Consider the following 22372-nt stretch of genomic DNA (forward strand, 5'->3'; position numbering starts at 1 on the left):
TATAGGATACAACTTTCCCATGGCATGGCTTGCCTTTCTCCACCTCTGAAATACATGCAGACCAACCTTGTCTCAGCATGGTTCTACCAATATGTACTTGACGGCCTCTTGGATAAATACTATCCAAGTTTTCAAACTCAAGTGAATCATGTAAAAACATGTTTAGTGAGCACAATATTTTAAACCATGCAGACATTAGTTTCAACCACACAGCAATGAAATAAGCACACACCCACAACAATGATTAAATCACTCCTAGACTAAAGACAGAAAATTAATTTTAAATTATGAATTGATGGACTCAAATTTATAATTCTACAGAATGCAGTGATTGAGTACAAACTAGGCAATGTGTTGCGCAATGTAGATTAAAGTAAAACCTCTTTTTAATGAAACTGAATGCAATACTTTTTTCAAATGCTTCGTTTTTTTTCAATTCAAGGTTAAAAACAAATTGTACGCACGAAAATACATATTCAACTAGGAGTTCTCCGAGTCTGATTTTGAAGACAGTGAGTCCTCAACATATTGACAACCCATTTTAATGGCATTCCACACATATGAGCTCCCTAGAATACCCTTAATTTGAACGCTGCACAGTAATTTATTTTATAAGTTCATTACCATGAGTTCAGTTCTATAAATGTGAATATTTTAATGTCACATGGGATGGGAAAAAATCATGATTTGGTGTTGATAGGCTGACAATTCGGATGAAAACTGTTGTGGGGCCAGTGATTGTTACAAAAAACAATTTACCAGAAATTTTTGTTAAGAAATTGCACAATATTTCATGGACAAATTATGTGATAAACTAGAATAATGAAAAAATATCTCTGCATTAAGTTTGCATAGAAAAAAAAATGGCATGTATAAGCACAGCCTCCAAGATAATTTACGTGAAAATATCATTTAATATGTTTAATAACAGTTATGGGTGGCTTGATAATCTAATATAAATAGCCATTTTAGGAACAAATGTTTAAAGAAAATTATTCTGCTTCCACATCACCATGAAAATATGATCAATTTGTACAGGGTCATGATAAAAATCCAATGCATACATACATATCTCTCACTTTTTCATTTTAAGTGATTGCAAATGTGGCCAACTTGTAATTTACGGACTCCTGTGACCTCACAAGAGAATGACCGATGCACTTGCAAGCATAAACACCTATCAGCTCTGTTGGTTTGTCAATAATTTACAAATGTTCCCATGTTACAACTGATCATTTCCCGCATAACTTTCCGGAATTGATTCATATTGGAAATGAATAATAGTAACTTTGTGATTCCACAGAAAATTTATTACGATACGACCCAGGTTTCGACGTTCAACGTCATCTTCAAGAGACAGCTCCGACAGACATCAATCTATATATACTACACGCAGGAAGGGGCGGGGAGGCTCATTTCCAGTCCCCGTATTACAGAACTTCATGAAATATTTGCATGCAGTCCACCTCTGTGAGATCTCAAGAATTATTCAAGAATTAATTCATGAAGAAATTTACATTGGATTACCAGCTTAAAGATTACGTCAAGCAATTGTATATCATACTAATGCAATGAACATTCGCTCAATATTTTTAAATTAATTTTCACCGCCAAATTTGTCACCGACTGCCTACTTTTCAATCATTCTCTAGGAAATATACATAAAATTACACACTTTAGTTAAAGCAACCTACAGCTTGGATCACAATAATCTAGAACAATGATTTAGATTATTCATTAACGTACAGATGTATGGTTAGATGGATGGATGGAAGATACGAGAGTAAAATGCTTGATCTGCCCACGCGATGATTGGACATCAGATAAATTGCATTTCATTGTAACTTATGATCAAACTATTAATTCATAAAACTAGTTTTTTTTTGTCTCAGCAAAAAAATCTCAAAATAATGTCTGAACACAAATTTGGAAAAATGTGCGATAACTAGCGACCCTAATATGCCAGCGGAATGAGTGCTAAACACAAACTGAAGTAGCAGAGGCACGCAATCATTTCCGGAATTCCCCTCTCCCTGAAACTCACCATGCAAAAAGTCACTCGTTAAGGGAGGCATTTTTTGGACAAATATTTCTGTTCATTATGCGAATTATTCTCGGTGAGAGGTGCTCGTAAAGCGAGGTTCCACTAAGAAGGGCAGCTTTTGCCGAATGGGATTCCATTTTGCCATGACTATGTAAGGGAGACTTTCTGAAACACGAACACACTTCATTCCAGTTCGGATTGCCCTCCACGTACTATTGACCTTTCAAACTGATAAATGTACAAAGGTCATAATTAGGGACTTACAAGTTCATAATTAAGGTTTCTCAAAATGACAATTGTTTACTCAAAAATGAATTGAAAATGCAATTGAAAATACTGAACCAAAAACTAAGGGCATCAAATATAAACTATTTTAAACAAGGACAAACGCAATGGTATGGACATACTTACAACTAACAAAAGGCAATGGAAGGATATCATTTTTATAAACAAATTAGGGAGTATCCCATATATTCCTGCTGTTCCATCGTAGCATTTTTTGACCGTGTGAATGAAAAGCAACAAGACAATCATCACATCATATACTTATCACATGCTTTTGATTAGACGCAAGTCTATTGAATTTTCCAAATAACATCCATGAGACATCACATTGATTTCCCAGATTAAAATAAGCTATTCCATTTCCTTTCTTTTTCATTGAGGTGATCATTTTTTTCACCACCTGCATTATGGCAAATTGAAACCCAGATCAGGAGAACTTCATGCCAATGGCACACACACACACACACTGGCGGTCAGGTAACTGCATAAACCACACTAGTTGAAAAAAATAACAGTACAAAAAACACGTAGTTCCGTAATAAGATATCCATAAAAGCTTTTCGGATCATTGGGAGGAATGGGAAATTAAAATAAGAATGAATTTAATTGACTTTTACAAGCCTGTTTTACCAACAAATTTCTCCATACTCACACTTATGCATCGGTGTGGCATGAAGGAGTACTTCACAATGACACCATGAGCTAACTCACTTGATGGATACACGGGATAGGTGAGGAGTAAGTGATTATCGGCTGTTAATAAGCCAAACACAGTTTATTATTACTTCCAGTGGCTATGTCAATCAACTATGTCCACTCAATTTGCAAAATGTTTTGGGTTAGAATCAATCAGTCAAAGATCAATATTTAACCACCAGCGATGCAATACAGGACAAAATAACAGACGGAGGTGGTCACTAAATTTGAACAAAAGAAGAGAGGTTTTACCCTATTCTGCCTCGGGTTTTAAGTTGGAGGGCAGAGAGTTCATTGGGGGCGGTGCATTGCTCCATTGCTTGAAGGGAGGGTGTCTTGGAAAGGAGAGGGCACGGGAGCACATACCTGCTGGGCCATCTGCGTGATGGATGCCAGCTGCTGATGCTGTTGGGGTGGGGGCGGTGCATGGTGCATTGGCTGTTGGCCCCCTTGCTGTGCCTGGGGTGCCATTGCCTGCAGGGGGGACAGAATGGCCTGGTGCAGCTGCGGTGGAAATGCAACCCCTTGCTGAGGCATGCCGCCAGCCTGCTGATGGATCTGCAAGGAAAACCATTGCCCATGAGAGGACGATTGGACTGCCAATTGCAATGGGAAATGCTACTTTTTTCCAGGACAACATTTATTTTGTTTATAAACATAACTCGCTCTTGACAAACATGCCATCCATTGCCCAGGAATGCCATCCAGGAATGTCATCCAAGTATTTGGAACTGATAAGGCATTTTTTTAAGTGGACATCATCACTGTGAATGCCACTGGTGTCATCAAAGTCAGTCCTGTTTCAGTTTCTCCAGGTCTTGCAGCCTTGTCGGTCTGCAGGGCAGACATCAACTCACCTCATTACCACAAGATGCATTATGCTTAACAGATAATTGTCATCATGATATATCATTCTGGTAATATTCCGCTATACCATAAACTCTTTTCCCAAAGGAAATAGGAATAGAGTGGTACTCTGGATGAATGGTCAAGGTTAAAATTGGTTCGTCTTAAAGACATGACTGAAGTATGAGCTAAACACTAATTAACTGTAATGATCATAACTCAGAATACCAATTCCCAACAGTGGTATATAAAAGTACTGTCTTCACACTAGCAGCAATAACTCTATTTTGACCTAGTTCATTACTCGTTATTTCTGCACGGATGTTTTATGAAATTAGGATATTAATTTACAAACTGAAGGCATATATTTGCAGTTTTTGTGAAATTGGTGACTATACTAGAAAATTAATTTTTATGATATCTTCCTTACATTCATTGTACCTGCCTGTATACACAAATTTTCATTGGTTTTATAACTCATTTCATAATAATCATGAAATATATTTCATTTATAAAATATGAAAATACGCCATGAAAGTACAAGATCTGCCCCTTAAATAGTAGGACTAAATTGATTGATACATTCACGCATAAGTCTTGGGAGTGGCGCCCTCTTGCGTCCATACACACGGCTGCCAGGCGGTATTCCAAGCCTTGCATGCCTTCTGGAGGGCAGTGCCCAGAATGCTACTAAGCTCCCTCATCACAGCCCGTTGGAACACTCCCTCCCATCAAGCCATCCATGGGGATGGTCTTCCAGCACAGATGAGGCGGGGAAGAGGTAGAAGTCGACTGGGGCAACGTCAGGGCTGTAAGGCAGCTGAGGCATGGTCGAGAAGCTCTCGGCAGATCCACATGGGAGTTTCCTTTTGTTCCTCTGAGAGCACTCTCGGCACCAACTTCGCCCACAAGTTTCTCATGTTTCCGTTCATGAATGTTGACGTACATCACTTTTAGGGATGCCAAGTTCATCAGAAACCAAAAGAACACTTAACCTGCGATCCCTATTCCACAAAGCCCCGACTATTGCAAGATTTTTGTCACTTTTTGCGGTCGAAGGGTGTCCTGAACACTCTGCATCTTCAACATCTCCTCTACTCTCCTGAAACATCTAGCGCCACTCAAAAACACTCGATCTACACATGGGGTTATCACCATCAGCTGCCTTGAGCATCCCCTGTGTCTCTTTCCCGGTTTTGGCCAGATTCACGCAAAATTTGATGGCATAGCCCTGTTCCAATGACTGGTTCAAGAAGAAGGGTATTGATAACACGTTCTGGAGGTTTCGCAAACGACCCATCCACACTCCGCAAAGGCTGGGAGCCAACTGCCACTTGCCTCCAGTCTTTCCTGAGACTCCTCTCTCATGAATCCATTCGAGAAACTGCCACCCGGGAAAAAATAAGCCTTACTACGAGGGTCATCCGGAAAGTAGTACCCGTTCGTGCCGCATGAAGTGCTGACGACGCGAGTAGCCGCTGGACGAGGTCAGATAGCTTCAGTGGCTTGTCTGCCTTCTCTGAGCCAAGTTGCGTGACGCTAGCATTGCCTGTGTTGTTTCTGTGATTGTTTACAATGTTTAAAAAAATTGAGAACGCCGCCAGTTGTGAAGTGAGGGCAGTGATTAAATTCCTCAATGCAAGAAACGTTCGCCCATGTGATATTCATCGCCAATTAAAGGAGGTGTATGGAGACAATGTAATGGACGAGTCGTCTGTTCGGCGGTGGTGTCGCAACTTCAACATGGGGAGGGGGAACACACACGACGATGAGCGTTCGGGGAGACCGTCTGTCATTACAGACCAACTGGTGAGCTCAGTTGACGAATTCGTGAGGAACGATCGGCGCGTCACAATTGATGACATCTGTGAGCATTTTCCCAATGTTTCTCGAACAATTGTTCATGAAATTGTTAAACACCATCTGCATTATGCAAAAATTTGTGCAAGATGGGTCCCTCGCGTATCTCAATGAGCTGGCGGCGAAGGACTATGCAGCAGGAATACAGAAACTTGTCACACGTTATGACAAATGCCTTAATTTGCTTGGAGATTATGTTGAGAAGTAGTTTAAAGTATCCTCTTTCAAATAAAATTTTTTATGTTTGTTAATATTTACTTTTGTGTCTTTATTTCACGAACGGGTACTACTTTCCGGATGACCCTCGTATTATTGAGACAGACCTTGTATATCCCAACCCAAAGACCTAGTCGACTCCAATGTTTCCAGCACAGAAATATATCTGCATCGGGCAGAGTCAACTGATCGCAAGGTTTCTCCGAAACCAGATAACCTCAGATTTATGGAAATGATCAACCGAGTTACCATTTTAAATCTGAAGCCCTCATCAGGGGGAGCGAAGGTGAGAGTGGATTGAGTTTCCAAACCTGTAAATGGTGATGGTGCTGCTGTTGAAGACCAATGGTGGCCGCAGGTGGACCTTGCTGTTGCTGTGGGGGAGGGGTTTGCTGTTGCTGCTGTTGGTGGTGCTGCTGCTGGTGTTGCGGGTGCTGGTGGTGGGCGAGGAGAGCGTGGGGGTGTGGCGGAGGAGGAGGTGGACCCGTCTGGATGTGGGGAGGCAGGGCCCCCATCTGGTGCTGCTGGACCACTTGCTGGTGGTGCATTGGCTGCTGCACCTGCTGCTGTTGCTGGTGCAGGCCGGCCAATTGCTGCGAGGCTAAAAGGGAGCAAGAGAGGTTGGCAGCTCTGATTCGGTGTTGAAGCCCGCAAGAATGAGTCTCCCTCGTCCCCACTTGGGACTGCCACGGAGCCTCTCCCTTGCCAGGCCCACCACAGCACACATGAACAGAAGGAGGGACTTGCTCAAATTTAGCAATTACACACGTCAGATTTCATCCAAATTGGTGATTTTGGGGACACTCGGACACAAGAGGGGAAACACACTTTCAGAGTATCTACAGATGAAATTAGAATGTTTAGATTAGCCAAATAACTTTACCCAGTTCTTACATTTTAGACCTTCCCACATAAAATGTTTCCCTTTATATGAGAAATGACCCAGTGCTTGTTGCAACATGCTCTGGTAAAGCATACCAACTTGAATTATTTCTAAAAGTGGAAATGAGTTTAAAGTGGAATTGTGCAATATCTAAAACAGTCATGTGAGAAACAAATCTACACTACACTATCACCCAATATACAATAATTATTATAATTATCTCAACAATATTAAAATATTATTCTTCATAAACTTCAACCAATACAAAAATATGCAGAATAATCCAACTGTGTCACCCACATCACTTTAAAAGTCTTAAAAAGACCACAGAAGCCGCAAATCCATTCAAGCAATGAAATTTCAAAGATGTTCATATGAGATTCAGTTTCATGGATTGTCCTTGAACCAAGTCCATAATACTTATTCCTATGCAGCCACAGCTGTTCAATGACACTTGCTTTTTTATGCTTTTGATTCAACTATAGCCTCACCTTGGTGGAGTTTCATTAAAATATGAAAACTTCAGAGAATTCAAACCAATTCTTCTCTTGAGCTTATAAAACTGTAATTAAACTAGCTGTCTTTTCTTAAACCTGAATTAAGTATAAATCTTTCATTTGTGGGTAGAGACAATTACTAGGTTTACTATAACTATTAAGCCTATAATTGAGGAAGCAATAAGAAAGCTCAGCACATTCTAGTAAGTTTTCTTTAGACAACTTTTTACCAATTCCATTTCCTCTCCCATTCGCTTCCCCAACAGCTTCTGCTGCGATTCAGGCAAGCCTCCTACCTAATTGCTTCAGGGAAAGTGTGGGGCAACTATCAAGAAGTCTGGAGGTGGGTTCTATCGGCAGATCAAGAAAATATTTTAACCATTGTAAAAAGCAACCTGCTTCTTTCGACGATACCCAGTCAAAGACCCAACGAGTTAAATATTTTCTTCGGTGACTCAAGGTGTGCAGTCATTATTTGCTCTAGGTTAATAACCACAGAGGGCTCATTTAAGGGTTAGAATTTTTATTGGGATAAAAATCGAGCACATTACTCTGAAAGCCTCCCCAAATTCCCTCCTATTTCCTGCAAACCACATGTTCATGGTGGCATTGGTGAATAGGGTTCTGCATTGCCAATGCGCCATAATCAAGGTGTTTTGGAAAACGTGCTAAACACATGATGATGATTAATGCAATGGGAATTGAGAGAGAAATTTAATTATGGTAAAGAAAGGAAGGACCGATCCCAATCATGCCAATGTGGCATTACTGGTGACACAGCTTGAGTTATTCAGCGGATTGGAACCCTATCACTTAAGAGTTGGGGAGCAATGGCGGTGGAATCAAATAGAAAGGAAAAAATGAAATGCATTGCCAGTGAATACCAGGGATTACATTTATAAATGCAGAATAAAGAATTGATGGGCAGTACCACTTATTTTTTATTTTGGTGTGGACTAGGAGGAGCTGAAGCAGGGCACAATGTAGACATTACTCGTTAACGTGATAGGGAAAACTAAGAGGGTAGCCTTAAAACCAAAGCACACATGCTTGTAGAACACAAACAGAAACAAATTGCAAGATCGGACAAAAAGTGCATTACAATATCATTCTTAAGTTTCAGAATCATATGTTTACTTTTCAACATTGTCTCTGTGGTTAAGGCTAACACAATTCTTGCAATGTGCAAACAGTTTTTCCACTCGGTCACTGAAAACCTGTTGCAAGTTTTCTCGAATCCAGCACTTGAGAGCTGCCTTCACCTCATCGTCCGAGGTGAAATGATTACCCTTGAGGTGTCTCTTGACTTGAGGAAAACAAATTAAAACTGCAAGGTGCAAGATTGGGGGAATAGCGCAGTCGTAGAATCGGATAAAAATTCAGGTTCCACGGAGCCTCTCTAGTCGCACACGAGATTTGTGGACAAGTGTTGCCATGTTGTGATTTTAAGGCATTCCAATTGTTCAATAATGAAGCTGACACGCTCCAATATGGTTTGCGTTATGCTTTTCACTTTGAATCAAATCATTGGCGAGCTTGCAATTTTTACCGTCTGTTGCAGTGATCTATTGCATGTTTCATCAACAATCATGACTTCTCCAGGCTTGCAACCTCGAAATTTTATTATTCGTCGCTTTACATCAGACCTACCAACAGCATCGTCACCATAAAACAGCCTTTCAACGACAATAAGTCTCCGTAAGAGCCACTTATTCAGCTGTTAAACATATGGCAACAGCACACTGTTTGACTCGCATTGAAATACCACTAGAACACGTTTCCATACTTTCGCTTCTCAAAATACACTGGATGAATGTAACGACCTCAAACCTGTGCATGCCTGCTGAGCGGAAATGTTACTTCCACATGCCACTAGGAGTGCTTCTGAAGGTCATTTTGTTTGTGGTATACAAGCATATATGCATTAGTTTTCGGCCTACCTTCGTAAATAAATGACCCAAAAAAATGAGACAAATCATTCAGAAAAAGCCTGATTTTTTCCAAAAGACCCTTTCGAACCTTGCTGTAGCTGGCCAGCCAGAAGCGTTGGCATGTTGGATACCACAGGCAGGGCAACAGAAGTGGCCACCATGCCTTGAATGCTTGACTGCAGGAGATCTGTAAAGATAAGGCAAGCATTAAGCAGCCACTATTTCAAAAAGAAACACACCATTCCAAGAAGGAAGATTTTTCTTAAGTATGAATACAAATTAATGCAATATGCACTCATCACAATACTCTTTATGTCCATTTAATTTGGAATGGAAACTAGGTAATATTCTAGTGGTGATCTTAATTTATGAACCAGAAAAAGAATTTCCCATGCCAGGTGGCTCCAAAAGTTATTTTCCTTCACTCCTCAATAAGATGTTGTCTATAATGTCATGCCTGAGGGCTAGGAATATCCCTTCCATGCCGACACAAACTCATACGATTTATTTTTCTCATAATTTGCTTGATGCACAATCTTCATGCCTAAGGTGGTTGAAATTCTAGAATTACAGTAACTGCAAAATACTTTTAGTTCATGCATATCGATTTTTGAGGAATTGGGCAATGTCCTTTGTGCTTAGTTTTATTCAGGAAGTTAAACCTTCTGCTCAGGTTCCTTACTGTTTTGGACATTCATGATCAGATCTTTTTGGATCATCATCTTTTCATCTCTACATACTTCCTCCCTCACTTCAAGTAGTAGTAGTAGTATTTAGGGGAGGCGACTGACAACTGAGGTCATTTGCGCCATAGGGGATGGACAGGAAAGGATGAAGGGTGGAGAGAAACCCAGCGTTGGCATTAGCCTGCTCTTTTCGAAAGGTGCCAAGGGGTCCGCAGCTTAACGCCCCATCCGATGGATGGCGTACTCACTCAAAGTGCCCTCCACAGAGCACCTCAAGTAGGGATCGGGATACCACTGAAAATATTCAACACCACCAGGATTTGGACCTGGGCCTTTTGGGTGGGAAGCCAGTACGTTAGCCCCCGCACCATCTCGATACCCTCCCTCACTTCAAATCATCCAACTTATCCCTATCCTATTCCTGCCCTCTCCTCGTTTGCCTAACATTCTCCCCTTAGTCCCTTTTATCTCCATTTACTTCCTTCCTCCCTTCATCCCGTCCAACATCCCTATCCTGTTCCTTCCCTTTCCTCTTTTGCCCAACATTCTCCCCTCTATTACAGCCTTCAACATCCCCTTAATCCACTTGTCCTGCCTCCACAGGATTTCACCCAACAAACCCCTTTCTTCGCCCACCATACCAAGTACTTCCTCATTTGTTTTCTTCTCTGTCCATTTCACCTTCTCCATCCTTCTACACGCCCACCTTTCAAAAGTCTCCAGTCTACGTCTATCCTCCTGCTTCAATGACCACGTTTCCAAACCGTACATAGCTACGCTCCATATCAAAGTTTTTACGAGTCTTTTCTTAATATCCTTACTCAACGTCCGTCATCAATTCCCTCCTCCTTGTGAGAGCCTCTTTGCCTAGCGCAATTCTTCTCCTTACGTCCCTACCTACTAAGATTTGGACCATGTTGGTCCAAAACACTTCCCAGATACTGTTACTGTGAGCTGTTCTACCTGCTCTAGTTTTTGCCCTCTTATTTTCATATTTAGCATAGCCTTTGTCTTTCTGGAAAATTGCATAACCTTTGTTTTATTTATATTGATTCTCATCCCATTTCAATTGAACTGAATTTCCAATTCACCCAGAACTATTAGTCATAAAGCAATTTAAAAATCAGTTTTTTACTTATTCCTTTGAGGGTGATCTTTTCCATCAAGGTCAAATTTCAAAAGTGACCATTCAACAGCCTAGCAAGGTTACATACCAACTAATTTGCACATAATTCTAGGAGAATTTCCAACTTCCACCTAAATTTCAGCATTTTTATTTTCTTCCGCCCTTTTTAAGACAGAGCAATCTAAATAGAGGAATGAAATAATAGATTAACTAAGGCCAGTCAACAATTATGGTGTCACAGGATGGTAGTCTGAAAATCCAAACAAAGTCAGAAAGATGGCACTACAGGTGCATATAGGCGTTATTTTCAATTGATATCATATCTTGAAGGAACACCCTAAGTTTCAGGCATATTGCCGATCACTCTGGTTTGAGCATTTGCCTGAATCATGCAAGTTGAGTGATTTCCAAAATATATGAATGAATGAAAGAAAGGGAATGACCAACCATTCTTCTCTGGAAGGCAAATCACCACAGGAGACTAAAGAGAAACTAAATCAACCTTGCGATGAATCTGGATTTGCAACAGTGATTGGTTGGCATTGACTCATGGCCTTACCTTGCTGCTGAAGTGGCTGGTGGACAGTGACCACCCCCGGCTGCCCCATGCCCACCCCCATGGCCTGGAATTGTGCTGAAAGGAGGAAATGGATCACCTCAACAAATACACCAAATCCATTTACGAGAAGTGAGTCATTCAAAAGAGAGATGAATACAGTCAAGAGGCAATCAAACGAGCAAAACAATAATCCACAAAATCCAGCAACTGGTGAAATACTAATAGAGGCTAGAATACACCAACAAAGGCGGTGGGCAGCCCGTGTCTTTTATGGTGTACTGTCTAAAATTTAATTTTGATGACTGGAAAAGAATTTTTGAGAAGAATGAAGTGATGGAGCTGCTGTAATTACACACTTTTTCCAAGTGCAAAGACTTAGTATTGAGCAGTCAGGATCAGAAGCTTTAATGTAGTTAATCTCCAAGCTTGCATTATCAGAATTTACATTTTCCTGCAATTTACAACATTTTTATCATGTCCCATAAATTTTTCCAATTGTTCTAACTTTTTCTGTTCTAAAGTCTCTGCAAGCCACCCGAAGGGAGTGCATTAGGGGGACAATACACACCAGACTAATTTTGACCCAAATACAGGTATTTTTTCACCTAGCATGATCGGACAACGTGAATTCTGATCCCCTTAAGTTTATGGGGAAAAGTGGCATCTTAAATCTATTCGTTCTACACTTAATGCCAGCCCCGGTGGCGGCAGGGTAACGTCCTCGTCTGCCATTCCAAGGGTCGCGGGTTCGATTCCCGCCTGGGTGAGTTTCGCTCCATCTAGGGCTTGGGTGTTTGTAAATGTGACCATTGTTATCGTTGTTAATAGTTCGATGTAAAGGCCAAAATGTGCTGTTTTCGGACTTATACTGAATAAATAAATAATCTCTCTAATTTTATCGACATGATCTCCCATCTATTTCGGCTGTTAGTTCTTTGTTCGAAGAGAATCTTCGTCCACCACGGAAAATTTTGAGCTTCGGGTGGAGATGGAAATCCGACCGAGCCAAATCAGGCGAATAAGGTGTCGTGGCAACTATTTATATCTTATTTCACGTATTTTTGCCATGGTAATGACGCTGGTGCATTGTCTTGGTGAAAGTTAACTTTTTTAATTGCCAAACCTGGCTGTTTTTCGCATATATTTTGCTGTAGTTTGTCCAGGAGGTTAGCGTAGTATTGTCCAGTAATTGTATGACCAATGGGAAGATAATCTATAAGCAGAATCCCTTTAGTATCCCAGAAAACTGAAGTAATCACCTTTGCGGCCAACCGTATTGCCTTTGCTTTCTTTGGTGGTTGTGAATGAATATGTTTCTACCACTTTGACTTCCGTTTTGTCTCTAGGGTGTAGTAGCATACTGAAGTTTCACATATGTTTGTGATCCTGCATCAAGAGTCGCAGGTAATAGCCATTCGAGAGATATTCCTACAGCTTCAACAATTTCTCGCAGTTTCAGTTAGTGATCGCATGTCCATTTTATGAACTCCTGAAATAAAATCTGGGGTAGCGGTACATTTTGGCTGACCACTAGGCGGATCACCATCTAACCTGTCCCAACCAAACTTCAACTCATTTGTGCATTTGGCAACAGTTGAATATGAAGGAGTAGAGTCCCACAGAGTGTTCTGAAAGTCGGCATTCATTTCCTTTCCTTTATTCTTTTCTTTACAAACTATTTAATTACTGCTTGAATCTCAATTTTTAACACTTTCAACAATCACTACAAGGGAACAACAGAGAGGTATCCGCTCCACAGATCTCTTCCCAGAGCACTCAGAGAACCGACGCTTCACGTCCTTAATCATAAATGATTACCTATTACTATGAGGGTGACTCGTGGTGGTGATTCGAAGAACCTTTCAAACTACTTTCTTTGAAAGAATCCAGGACTTGGATGTTAAAAAGTGTTTACGACATCCAATGAGGGCCTGGTAATCATTTATAAAAATTCACCCTCTGCATCATCTGCCTTGAGAGGAAAAAAGTTCTAACTCCACAGTCTTTAAAGACATTCAAATGTTAACTTTTCATGAATTAATGTTGACTTCTCACAAATAATCTTTGAATATTCACTAAAATTGAGTTCAAATATATCCAAATTAAGATAGTAACCAATTGCTTTCAGCAAATATCCTTATGAATGGAATTCAAACTGGAGGTGAACACTCACATGGGTGGAGCACTGAATTCTGCATGGCTAGCGCATTGAGTTGCTGTTGCTGCTGCTGTTGCCATTGAGCAAATTCTTGCTGCAGAGTTTCCACCAAGTTTTGGGCCAGCTGCTTGGCACTCTGCAAACCTTCAAACTTTGGATGCCTAATATGAAGAGCAAACACACCATTAGAATGTATAACAGGACTCTGTCAAGATAATCTTCCAAATGAATAGGGAAGTTGCAGCCCTACACCCAACGAGAAGGGTCAATAATGATAATGAATTTATTTGTCCGGATAGTTGGTGAATGTTCACACATACACAAATACAGGATATATGTCAGATATAAACTTCACAATCTTAGAAAAAAAAAATATATATATATATACACATACGAGGGTCATCCGGAAAGTAGTACCCGTTCGTGAAATAAAGACACAAAAGTAAATATTAACAAACATAAAAAATTTTATTTGAAAGAGGATACTTTAAACTACTTCTCAACATAATCTCCAAGCAAATTAAGGCATTTGTCATAACGTGTGACAAGTTTCTGTATTCCTGCTGCATAGTCCTTCGCCGCCAGCTCATTGAGATACGCGAGGGACCCATCTTGCACAAATTTTTGCATAATGCAGATGGTGTTTAACAATTTCATGAACAATTGTTCGAGAAACATTGGGAAAATGCTCACAGATGTCATCAATTGTGACGCGCCGATCGTTCCTAACGAATTCGTCAACTGAGCTCACCAGTTGGTCTGTAATGACAGACGGTCTCCCCGAACGCTCATCGTCGTGTGTGTTCCCCCTCCCCATGTTGAAGTTGCGACACCACCGCCGAACAGACGACTCGTCCATTACATTGTCTCCATACACCTCCTTTAATTGGCGATGAATATCACATGGGCGAACGTTTCTTGCATTGAGGAATTTAATCACTGCCCTCACTTCACAACTGGCGGCGTTCTCAATTTTTTTAAGCATTGTAAACAATCACAGAAACAACACAGGCAATGCTAGCGTCACGCAACTTGGCTCAGAGAAGGCAGACAAGCCACTGAAGCTATCTGACCTCGTCCAGCGGCTACTCGCGTCGTCAGCACTTCATGCGGCACGAACGGGTACTACTTTCCGGATGACCCTCGTATATGTATATATATATATATATACTTGGTATGGTGGGCAAAGAGAGGGGTTTGTAGGGTGAAATCCTATGGAGGCAGGAAAAGTGGATGAATGGGGTATTGCCCGGCAGTGGGATGCTGAAGACTGTAATTGAGGGGAGAATTTTAGGCAAACGAGGAAAGGGCAGGAACAGGATAGGGATGTTGGACGGGATGAAGGGAGGAAGAAAGTACTCAGAAATGAAGAGGGACTTGATGTAGTAGATTAGGATGCTGGATTTTGTGTTTTATTAGGAGTCACAAAATGTTTTATTTAGTAGATGTGTCCATCAAAAACCTACCTTAACCGGTAGATTACCTAATAATAATAATTATATATATATATATATATATATATATATGTACATGTATATATATATATATATATATATATATATATATATATATATGTGCATGTATATATATATATATATATATATATATATATATATATATATGTACATGTATATATATATATATATATATATATATATATATATATATATATGTACATGTATACATATATATATGTATACATGGAAACCAGCTATCACATACATCCTGGCTTAACAGTGAACATAATTATGGAGTAAAATTTCATCCTTACTGGGAGCTCTCAATGCCATGGAAATTATCAGAAGTGGTGAAGAATCTTCTCATGATGGACCAATTTCATTTCATATAACCTTAATATAGACCAATCATTTCTACATGAAAAGATGTACTTAAAATTTTACAGCATGTGAACCTGTCATTTACATTTATTTATGTTTCAGCAAATTAATGGTGCTTACACCAGTCTGAAGTATGCTATAGTGATTATTTTGTTTTGTAAAATTGAAAATGAGCTAAAAATATTCTACCATTTTGAATAAACCCTCCCGCAAACCACAATCTTACATCATCCTACTCTGTCCATATGTTTTCCCCAAATTCCCTCATAAAGTAAATGTGAAGGCTTACTGCAAAGTATTGAACTTTCACACCTCAGATTTTGGCACCTTCAGCAGCCATACCAATGCAACCAATCTCAACACTGCAAATTCAGATTTTGAAATTAAGACTAAAATACATATAAACATTCATGTGACCTGGTTGTGGCTGAAATGTATGACTCCATGGTGCGAAGGCAATAATTTGGCAATACACATTGAAAACACTCAAGCAATGGTTTTCTCTACTCCACACAGCATAATTGGCATTAACTCTTCTCCAACAAACGGTAGTTACTTAAATACAGTTAATTATTTTAGGTTCCTAAGACTGCATGTAGATAGTAACCTGAAATGGAATTTCCATGTTATGCATCTAATTAAAAAGCTAAATTCTGTGTTCTACTTGCTCTCAATCATAGGACATTCAGCAAGCCAAAATGTATTGATGATAATGTATTATGAATTATTTCATTCCATAATTTCGTATGGCATAATATTGTGAGATCTGCCTTCTCATCTTCTCAGCATATTGAATATGAAGAAACAGAAGGTAAGAGAGATGTGCTACCAAAATTATTATGCCCACTGTCTCCCTCTCTTAAAAAAATCAAAATTGCTATCTGCTCCTTCTGTACTTACTTATACTTATATACTTATACTTATCAATCTGTATTACTTGTGAAACAGAATTAAGCTGATTTTAAAATTAACGATAGCATCCACTTATATGAAACCTGACAATGCAATAACTAACATGTAAAGTCAATCATTTTACCCTTGGCTTCAAACGTATAAAAGTCTGTTTGTAAAATTAAAAAATAACATTCCAGTATGTATTAAAAAGAGAAGAGTGTACACCAGTCTTTAAGAAAAATGTCCAAGAATACTTCATTGACAATGCTTTTATAATGTCAGAGAATACTTGAGGCCAAATCTTTAATATTTTCTGTTTAGGTAAACTTTGTACTTAAACGTCCTAAGCACTTCCTAGAGTTATTACTGTGCTGAGTGACCTGAACACAGTTTTACAACCTAATAAATATAAACATAACTTATGCCATTTATTCTTCATTTGGCAATATGGAGTCAACTTTTTCCATGCAATTATGATGGATTGAAATAGGAGAGTATTAAATCCTGCTAACCAAGGGACTCAGCTAACTGGAGTGAGTGTCGTATGGGGAGCCCCAAGCCTTCATCGCTCTCATCATAAAAAAATTCTTGTAAAGCTGAATCAAGAGAGGTGGTCAAGAAACAGAAGGAGGTCACAACTGTTAGGATAGAGACTGGCAACGCAGGATAATGCTGATGATGGGGAGTTGGAACACACAAAAAAAAGACACCAAGAACCACAGGAGTGACTTTTTCAGATTAATCTTTAGTGAAGAGGAGAGTCAACATGAAATGGCTGAAAATAATTAATCATTTCAGGCAAAACTTGGTGCAACTGTTCCATGATGAGTGTCACAATGAAACTGCGTAAATCCACATAAAATCATGTCGATTTACAAAATTTTATTCAGACATCATTCAGCTGAAAATAATAGTAGAGAGTAGGAAAGTGAACATGAAGTAAGCAATAGAATATCATTGGCTTAGATAAAAGTAGATCCAACAAATATGGTTTTAATTAAGGTATTTAAGTAGCCACAATGGCAAATAAGTAGAGAGGGCATTCAATCAAAACTCATGAAGTAAATGGGAACATTCCTGGAAGAAAACACTTGATGATAAAGGTGGATTGGAAAGCAGACGAAGGAAAGATTGGGAGTGATACAGAAAGTGTAAGGAGTTTAAGGAAAAGGATAAAACAGTGAGAGAAAACATTAAAGAGTTTTCCATGAGACAGGGTTTAACAGCAACGAAAGCCTTGTTTAGACACCATATCAGGCACTGCTATACACCTACAAAGTGCCAAGATATACAGAAAGATACCAATTGGATTATGTTATAGCTAGGCATTAATTTCCAAGAGAAAGCCAATTCCAATCATAATGAAATGTATCATCAACCTCTAGGAAATAAAAAAGAGAAGGAGCTACAAAATAGAAAATTTGAAGTTTTTAACTGGAATGTTAAGGAAGGAATACTGGGAATCTGTTGATAGATATCCAAGAGAGGACAGTGGCTGGGGACAGGTTGGAATATCTGAAAAATGGGAAACAAGAGCAGTAAAGAATCAGATTGGCTCACAAGAAAAGAATTAAGAAGCCACGAATGACAGGAGATATTAGGAAGGTGAGGACAGGCTGATGGTAGAACCAAGTAAAAAAGGAACTGACTCCATAATTTTCAGGTTGCCACCAACTTCATTCATCTTGGCTGACGACAGTTTTGTCAGAATATCTCCGGGCACATAGGATGTGCACAGATTTTCACTCTTAGGAGTCCTGGTCGAGGACACACTGATCGGCTGTTAAGCTCACTGCATACAGATTGATTTTGAAAATTTGTTTCCAAGGGTATGGTAAAGGGTAACACCTTCCTTTTTGAAGTTTTCAAATATTTTGACAATTTCTAGCATCTTCAGTATAAGTCAGGGTAACCATTTATTTTCCATGGCACTGAACTTGTAATCCTTGAAGTTGCAGTTACAGACCAGGCACCTTCTTGACAGTCACAGAAACATTGGATTGTAAAATATTTTTGGGGATGCATATTCATGAGTCTCTACCCTGGGGAGTCTATGTTGATCAACTACGCCCTTATGTTTCTAGAGGATGCTACCTCCTGAGAAAAATTGTGACCCTGATTGATATTGCAACTGCTCTCTCAGTCTATTATGCATTTATTCACAGCTGACTGAAATACGGCATTTCCGCACGGGGGTACTCATATCATTTCATGCACCTCTCTCTTTAGACCACACAAATAGGTAGCAAGAATCCTATGAAACATTCCGAGGGCATTCCGTTTTAGATCTTATTTTAAAAGATTCAACATTGTAACTCTTCCCTGTTTGTATATATTTCAAACTTTAATATTTGTGCAGCAAAACAAAGCTATGTTCACTCTGAAAACCAATGCTGATGTTCATTGGTTCACCACAAGAGGTTGCAACAACTTGAGAATAACTGGCCACAACTCATCCATGTTTGCTAAGAACCCTGCATACGCTGGTGTGGAATTCTTGATAGCACTACCGAGAAAATTAAGGGAAATGCATCATTTTAAGTCTGAAGTCTAAATCAATTCCTTTGTAATGATTAATGCTATACAGTTGATGAATTTAAGTCCCTTTCTCTAGGAAAATAACTTTCTTCATAAATAAATCTACAAAAATACTCCTCTAACTGCTCCCGACTCCTGTTTTGGGTTTTTACTCCGTACACTTACACTTATTTTCATTTTGAGACACATGCTGACTCTGTAATATCCACTCTGAGATGTCTGCAAAGAATATGAGCAGACAATGTGGCATATTCCAAACTTTTTACAAACATGTCTCATAGGAACAAATAGACATCATTATTATTATTTTATATCTTCTGATGTTTATCTAATCTTATTTTCAGAGATTTAGACATTAACCCTAAGCATGATATCTAGCAAGTGCACCTGACTTCACAAATGCCAGCACACATTTCTTTTGGGTGAAATGATGCAGTGAAGTGTCACTGTGGCCAACTTGATATTATTGATTTACTTTACATTTTAACTCAGTGGCCCTTGCTTTTATACTTGTTATATTTCACTGTAAGATGCTGCCTGGGATGTCACTGAGTATAGAATTTACCTAATAGAATTATTAAGGGACCCAAAAGCCCTGGAATCAACATGAAAGACGTTACATCGGGCAAATGGAGAGGCATTGCAGTATGTTACTACGAAGCTTAGTTAACCAGTCGGTCAACTATTGATGTAATGCAGTCACTGCTGAGTGCATAACAGTATGAAAATGAGAGGTATGAAATAAGGAAAAGTCATACCTGAGCAATAGTAATGAAATTCTCAAGAACTATAAAGATTAAGTTTATTAGTAAAGGGAGAGGGAGTACATTAGAGCTGTTTGAACTGTTTACTTATGTTTTTGGATTAGAAGAAGATTTTGATTAGTTGAAGAAGAATATAAAAAGAGGAGATTAATTATAATTGGCACTATTCCATTTGTAGACATCATAAGAAAGATTGGGGAAGACTGGTGTGGAGCACAGCATGGTATGGTTCAAGATGGGAATATGGGCAGAGATAGGTACTATTAAGAAGTGGAAAAGGGATAGAAAAAATTACTGGGAAAGAGGGCAAGACAAATGAAGTTCTGAGCGGTGCAAGGGAATGGATGACGTAGAGGGAAATTCTAAGAAAGCGAAAACCCATGGATGGCTGAAATTTTAAGAGGCACAGTGATATTGGAAAGAGTTATGAAGGGGAGAATGCTGGTGAAGCGGGGAGGGGGAGGAACAGAATAGACACTTTAGATGGCATCAAGGGCTGCAAAAAGTATGGGGGTATGAATAATGCAAATGGTATTCCGAGCAGTGCTTTTTAAGTGCTCTGATTTTTAGAAGATCTAAAAATTTGGGTGCCATTTATCACTGAATATAAATTCAAAGAAACTGCAGGAGATGCCGCAGCATAACTTTTGATGGAGCCATCTGCTATTATGCATTTCAATGCAACAATTTCAGAGGGCAAAATATTATTCGCCTTGACTGGGATTAAAATCCGGATCCCTCAATGCCCGTCCGAGTGCTACAGCCATTTAAGCTATCGAGAAGCATCCCCTTACGCTCTGCAATTTTGAAGGTTTCAAAGGAACAAGATGCTGTGATGTAATACCGTACATACAACTTTTACACCCTGAAATTGTTGCATAGTAATGCACATTTAGTGGCTGACACCGTCAAAAGTTACTGCCACCGCACCTCCCACAGTTTCTTTCAATTTGCCATAGGCAAAACACCCCTAGTGCTTTAAGTTGACTTTAACCTCGTGGACTGCGGCATGTCGTGCACAACTACAAATGCCTGTGACATTGTATGCATGGTATTCCACCACAACATTTTCTTCCTTTAGAACAACCAAGATTTCAGTGTGTAAGAGGATGTCCCAGTGGCTTAACTGGCTAATGGACTCAGCGGGACATTGAGGCATCTGGGTTCGAATCCCAGTCAAGGCAAATGATTTTTACACCCTGAAATTTTTGCATTGCTCTGAATATAAGACTAAATGTACTTTTCAGCCCAAAATATCAAGTAAAATTGCTGCATGTATATAAAGTTGAAGACAAAAAAAAACAAACAAGGAAGATGCTTTGGAATTGCCAGTAAAAAGAGTCAATGAATGGAACATTTCTTCAAATACAGGATGCACAGTATACCTGGAAAGGGTCATAATAAGTCAATTTGCAGTTTAAATAAGCCAGGAATCGAAGTTCAAATTTAATTGCGCATGTTGTAATACTCCTTCTGTTAGGTATACGTGCATTTCAATCTCCTTTTGTAAATGATTACTGATGAAGAGAAAGACAAACAATGTAAATGTAAAAATACTGAAAGGAAAATGTGTTACAAATAATGATTTTTGTTGGCAGCAATACGTCTCATTAGTTACCCCTGAATGTGACAGATGAATGAATTCAGACCACACAACCAAATGACTCGGTAAACACTTTGTTTTTTTTAATGATTTAGAGTATGAATGACAAAACAAATATTCCTGAAAAAAATAAATAGATAAATGATGGCGAAAATGATAAAAATCACCCCATGAAACTCATTTAAGATGCATGAATGAAGTTTTAAAATGCTCAAATTCATGAACATGGGATTATTAATATTACTGCTGAACTGTTTTGATTATTTCCGCACTGCATCCAGCCGTACATGCATTTTCGTCTCAGGAAAAGTCTTGCCATTTTGTGAAGAGACCACACGTCACAGACAGAAATTTCTGGCCTAATTTGACTGATGATTGCACAAGTCAATGACTGAAGTGAACTCTACTTTCTAAACGATCAAATCAAACCAGCCCTTGAGTTGAAGGATATAGATTAAAGATATATATATGCAAGTCCTTACTCAATGTATAAATACATTGGCTCGGGAGATTCAACCCCAGAAGAAGGCTCAATGTAACCTGAGCCCTTCCCTCGGAGTGTCACAATGGCTCCAGTTTCATTTCGGATGTAGAGAAGATTGGTCCCTCCGGAGCCAACCACCTTGTTTCTCAAATCGAAGGCTGGTCCAGCATGGTCTAACCCCACAAACACCTTCTCCTGTTCCAAGCAGACGCAAATAATTAGGTAGAACACAACTATGTGGTGATTAATTTAAAAAAATCAAAAAAATATGGCAACTTAAAGAAATTATTAAAGTAAGAATGAAAGTCACTTGCTCTAATTATTATTACAATTATGGATATATGCCAATTATTAATACATAAAAGACACACTGCAGGGGAGAGAGAAATCAAGAGGGCAAAGCAATGATAAGGGACAAATATTTAAACTGTTTTGGCCCAAATTTGAAAGGAAATTTCCACTCC

The 22372-nt window shown here is 39.2% G+C and overlaps 1 protein-coding gene across 4 annotated transcripts in view; it reads right to left on the reverse strand.

Annotated features, from left to right (window-relative positions):
- Nucleotides 1–22372, reverse strand: part of LOC139695049 (KH homology domain-containing protein 4-like) — a 102608-nt gene that overhangs the window by 39921 nt on the left and 40315 nt on the right. For all 4 annotated transcript variants that reach the window (XM_071593650.1, XM_071593651.1, XM_071593649.1 and 1 more), the window contains 6 exons: nucleotides 21907–22103; nucleotides 13803–13948; nucleotides 11630–11704; nucleotides 9347–9445; nucleotides 6259–6548; nucleotides 3392–3583 (listed from right to left, as the gene is read on the reverse strand). In XM_071593650.1, coding sequence (XP_071449751.1) covers nucleotides 3392–3583; nucleotides 6259–6548; nucleotides 9347–9445; nucleotides 11630–11704; nucleotides 13803–13948; nucleotides 21907–22103 — 999 coding nt within the window. The remainder of the gene's footprint in view (nucleotides 1–3391; nucleotides 3584–6258; nucleotides 6549–9346; nucleotides 9446–11629; nucleotides 11705–13802; nucleotides 13949–21906; nucleotides 22104–22372) is intronic.

Source organism: Hetaerina americana, unplaced genomic scaffold (assembly GCF_022747635.1).
Source record: "Hetaerina americana unplaced genomic scaffold, ioHetAmer1.1.p SCAF_6, whole genome shotgun sequence".
Lineage (NCBI taxonomy): Eukaryota > Metazoa > Arthropoda > Insecta > Odonata > Calopterygidae > Hetaerina > Hetaerina americana.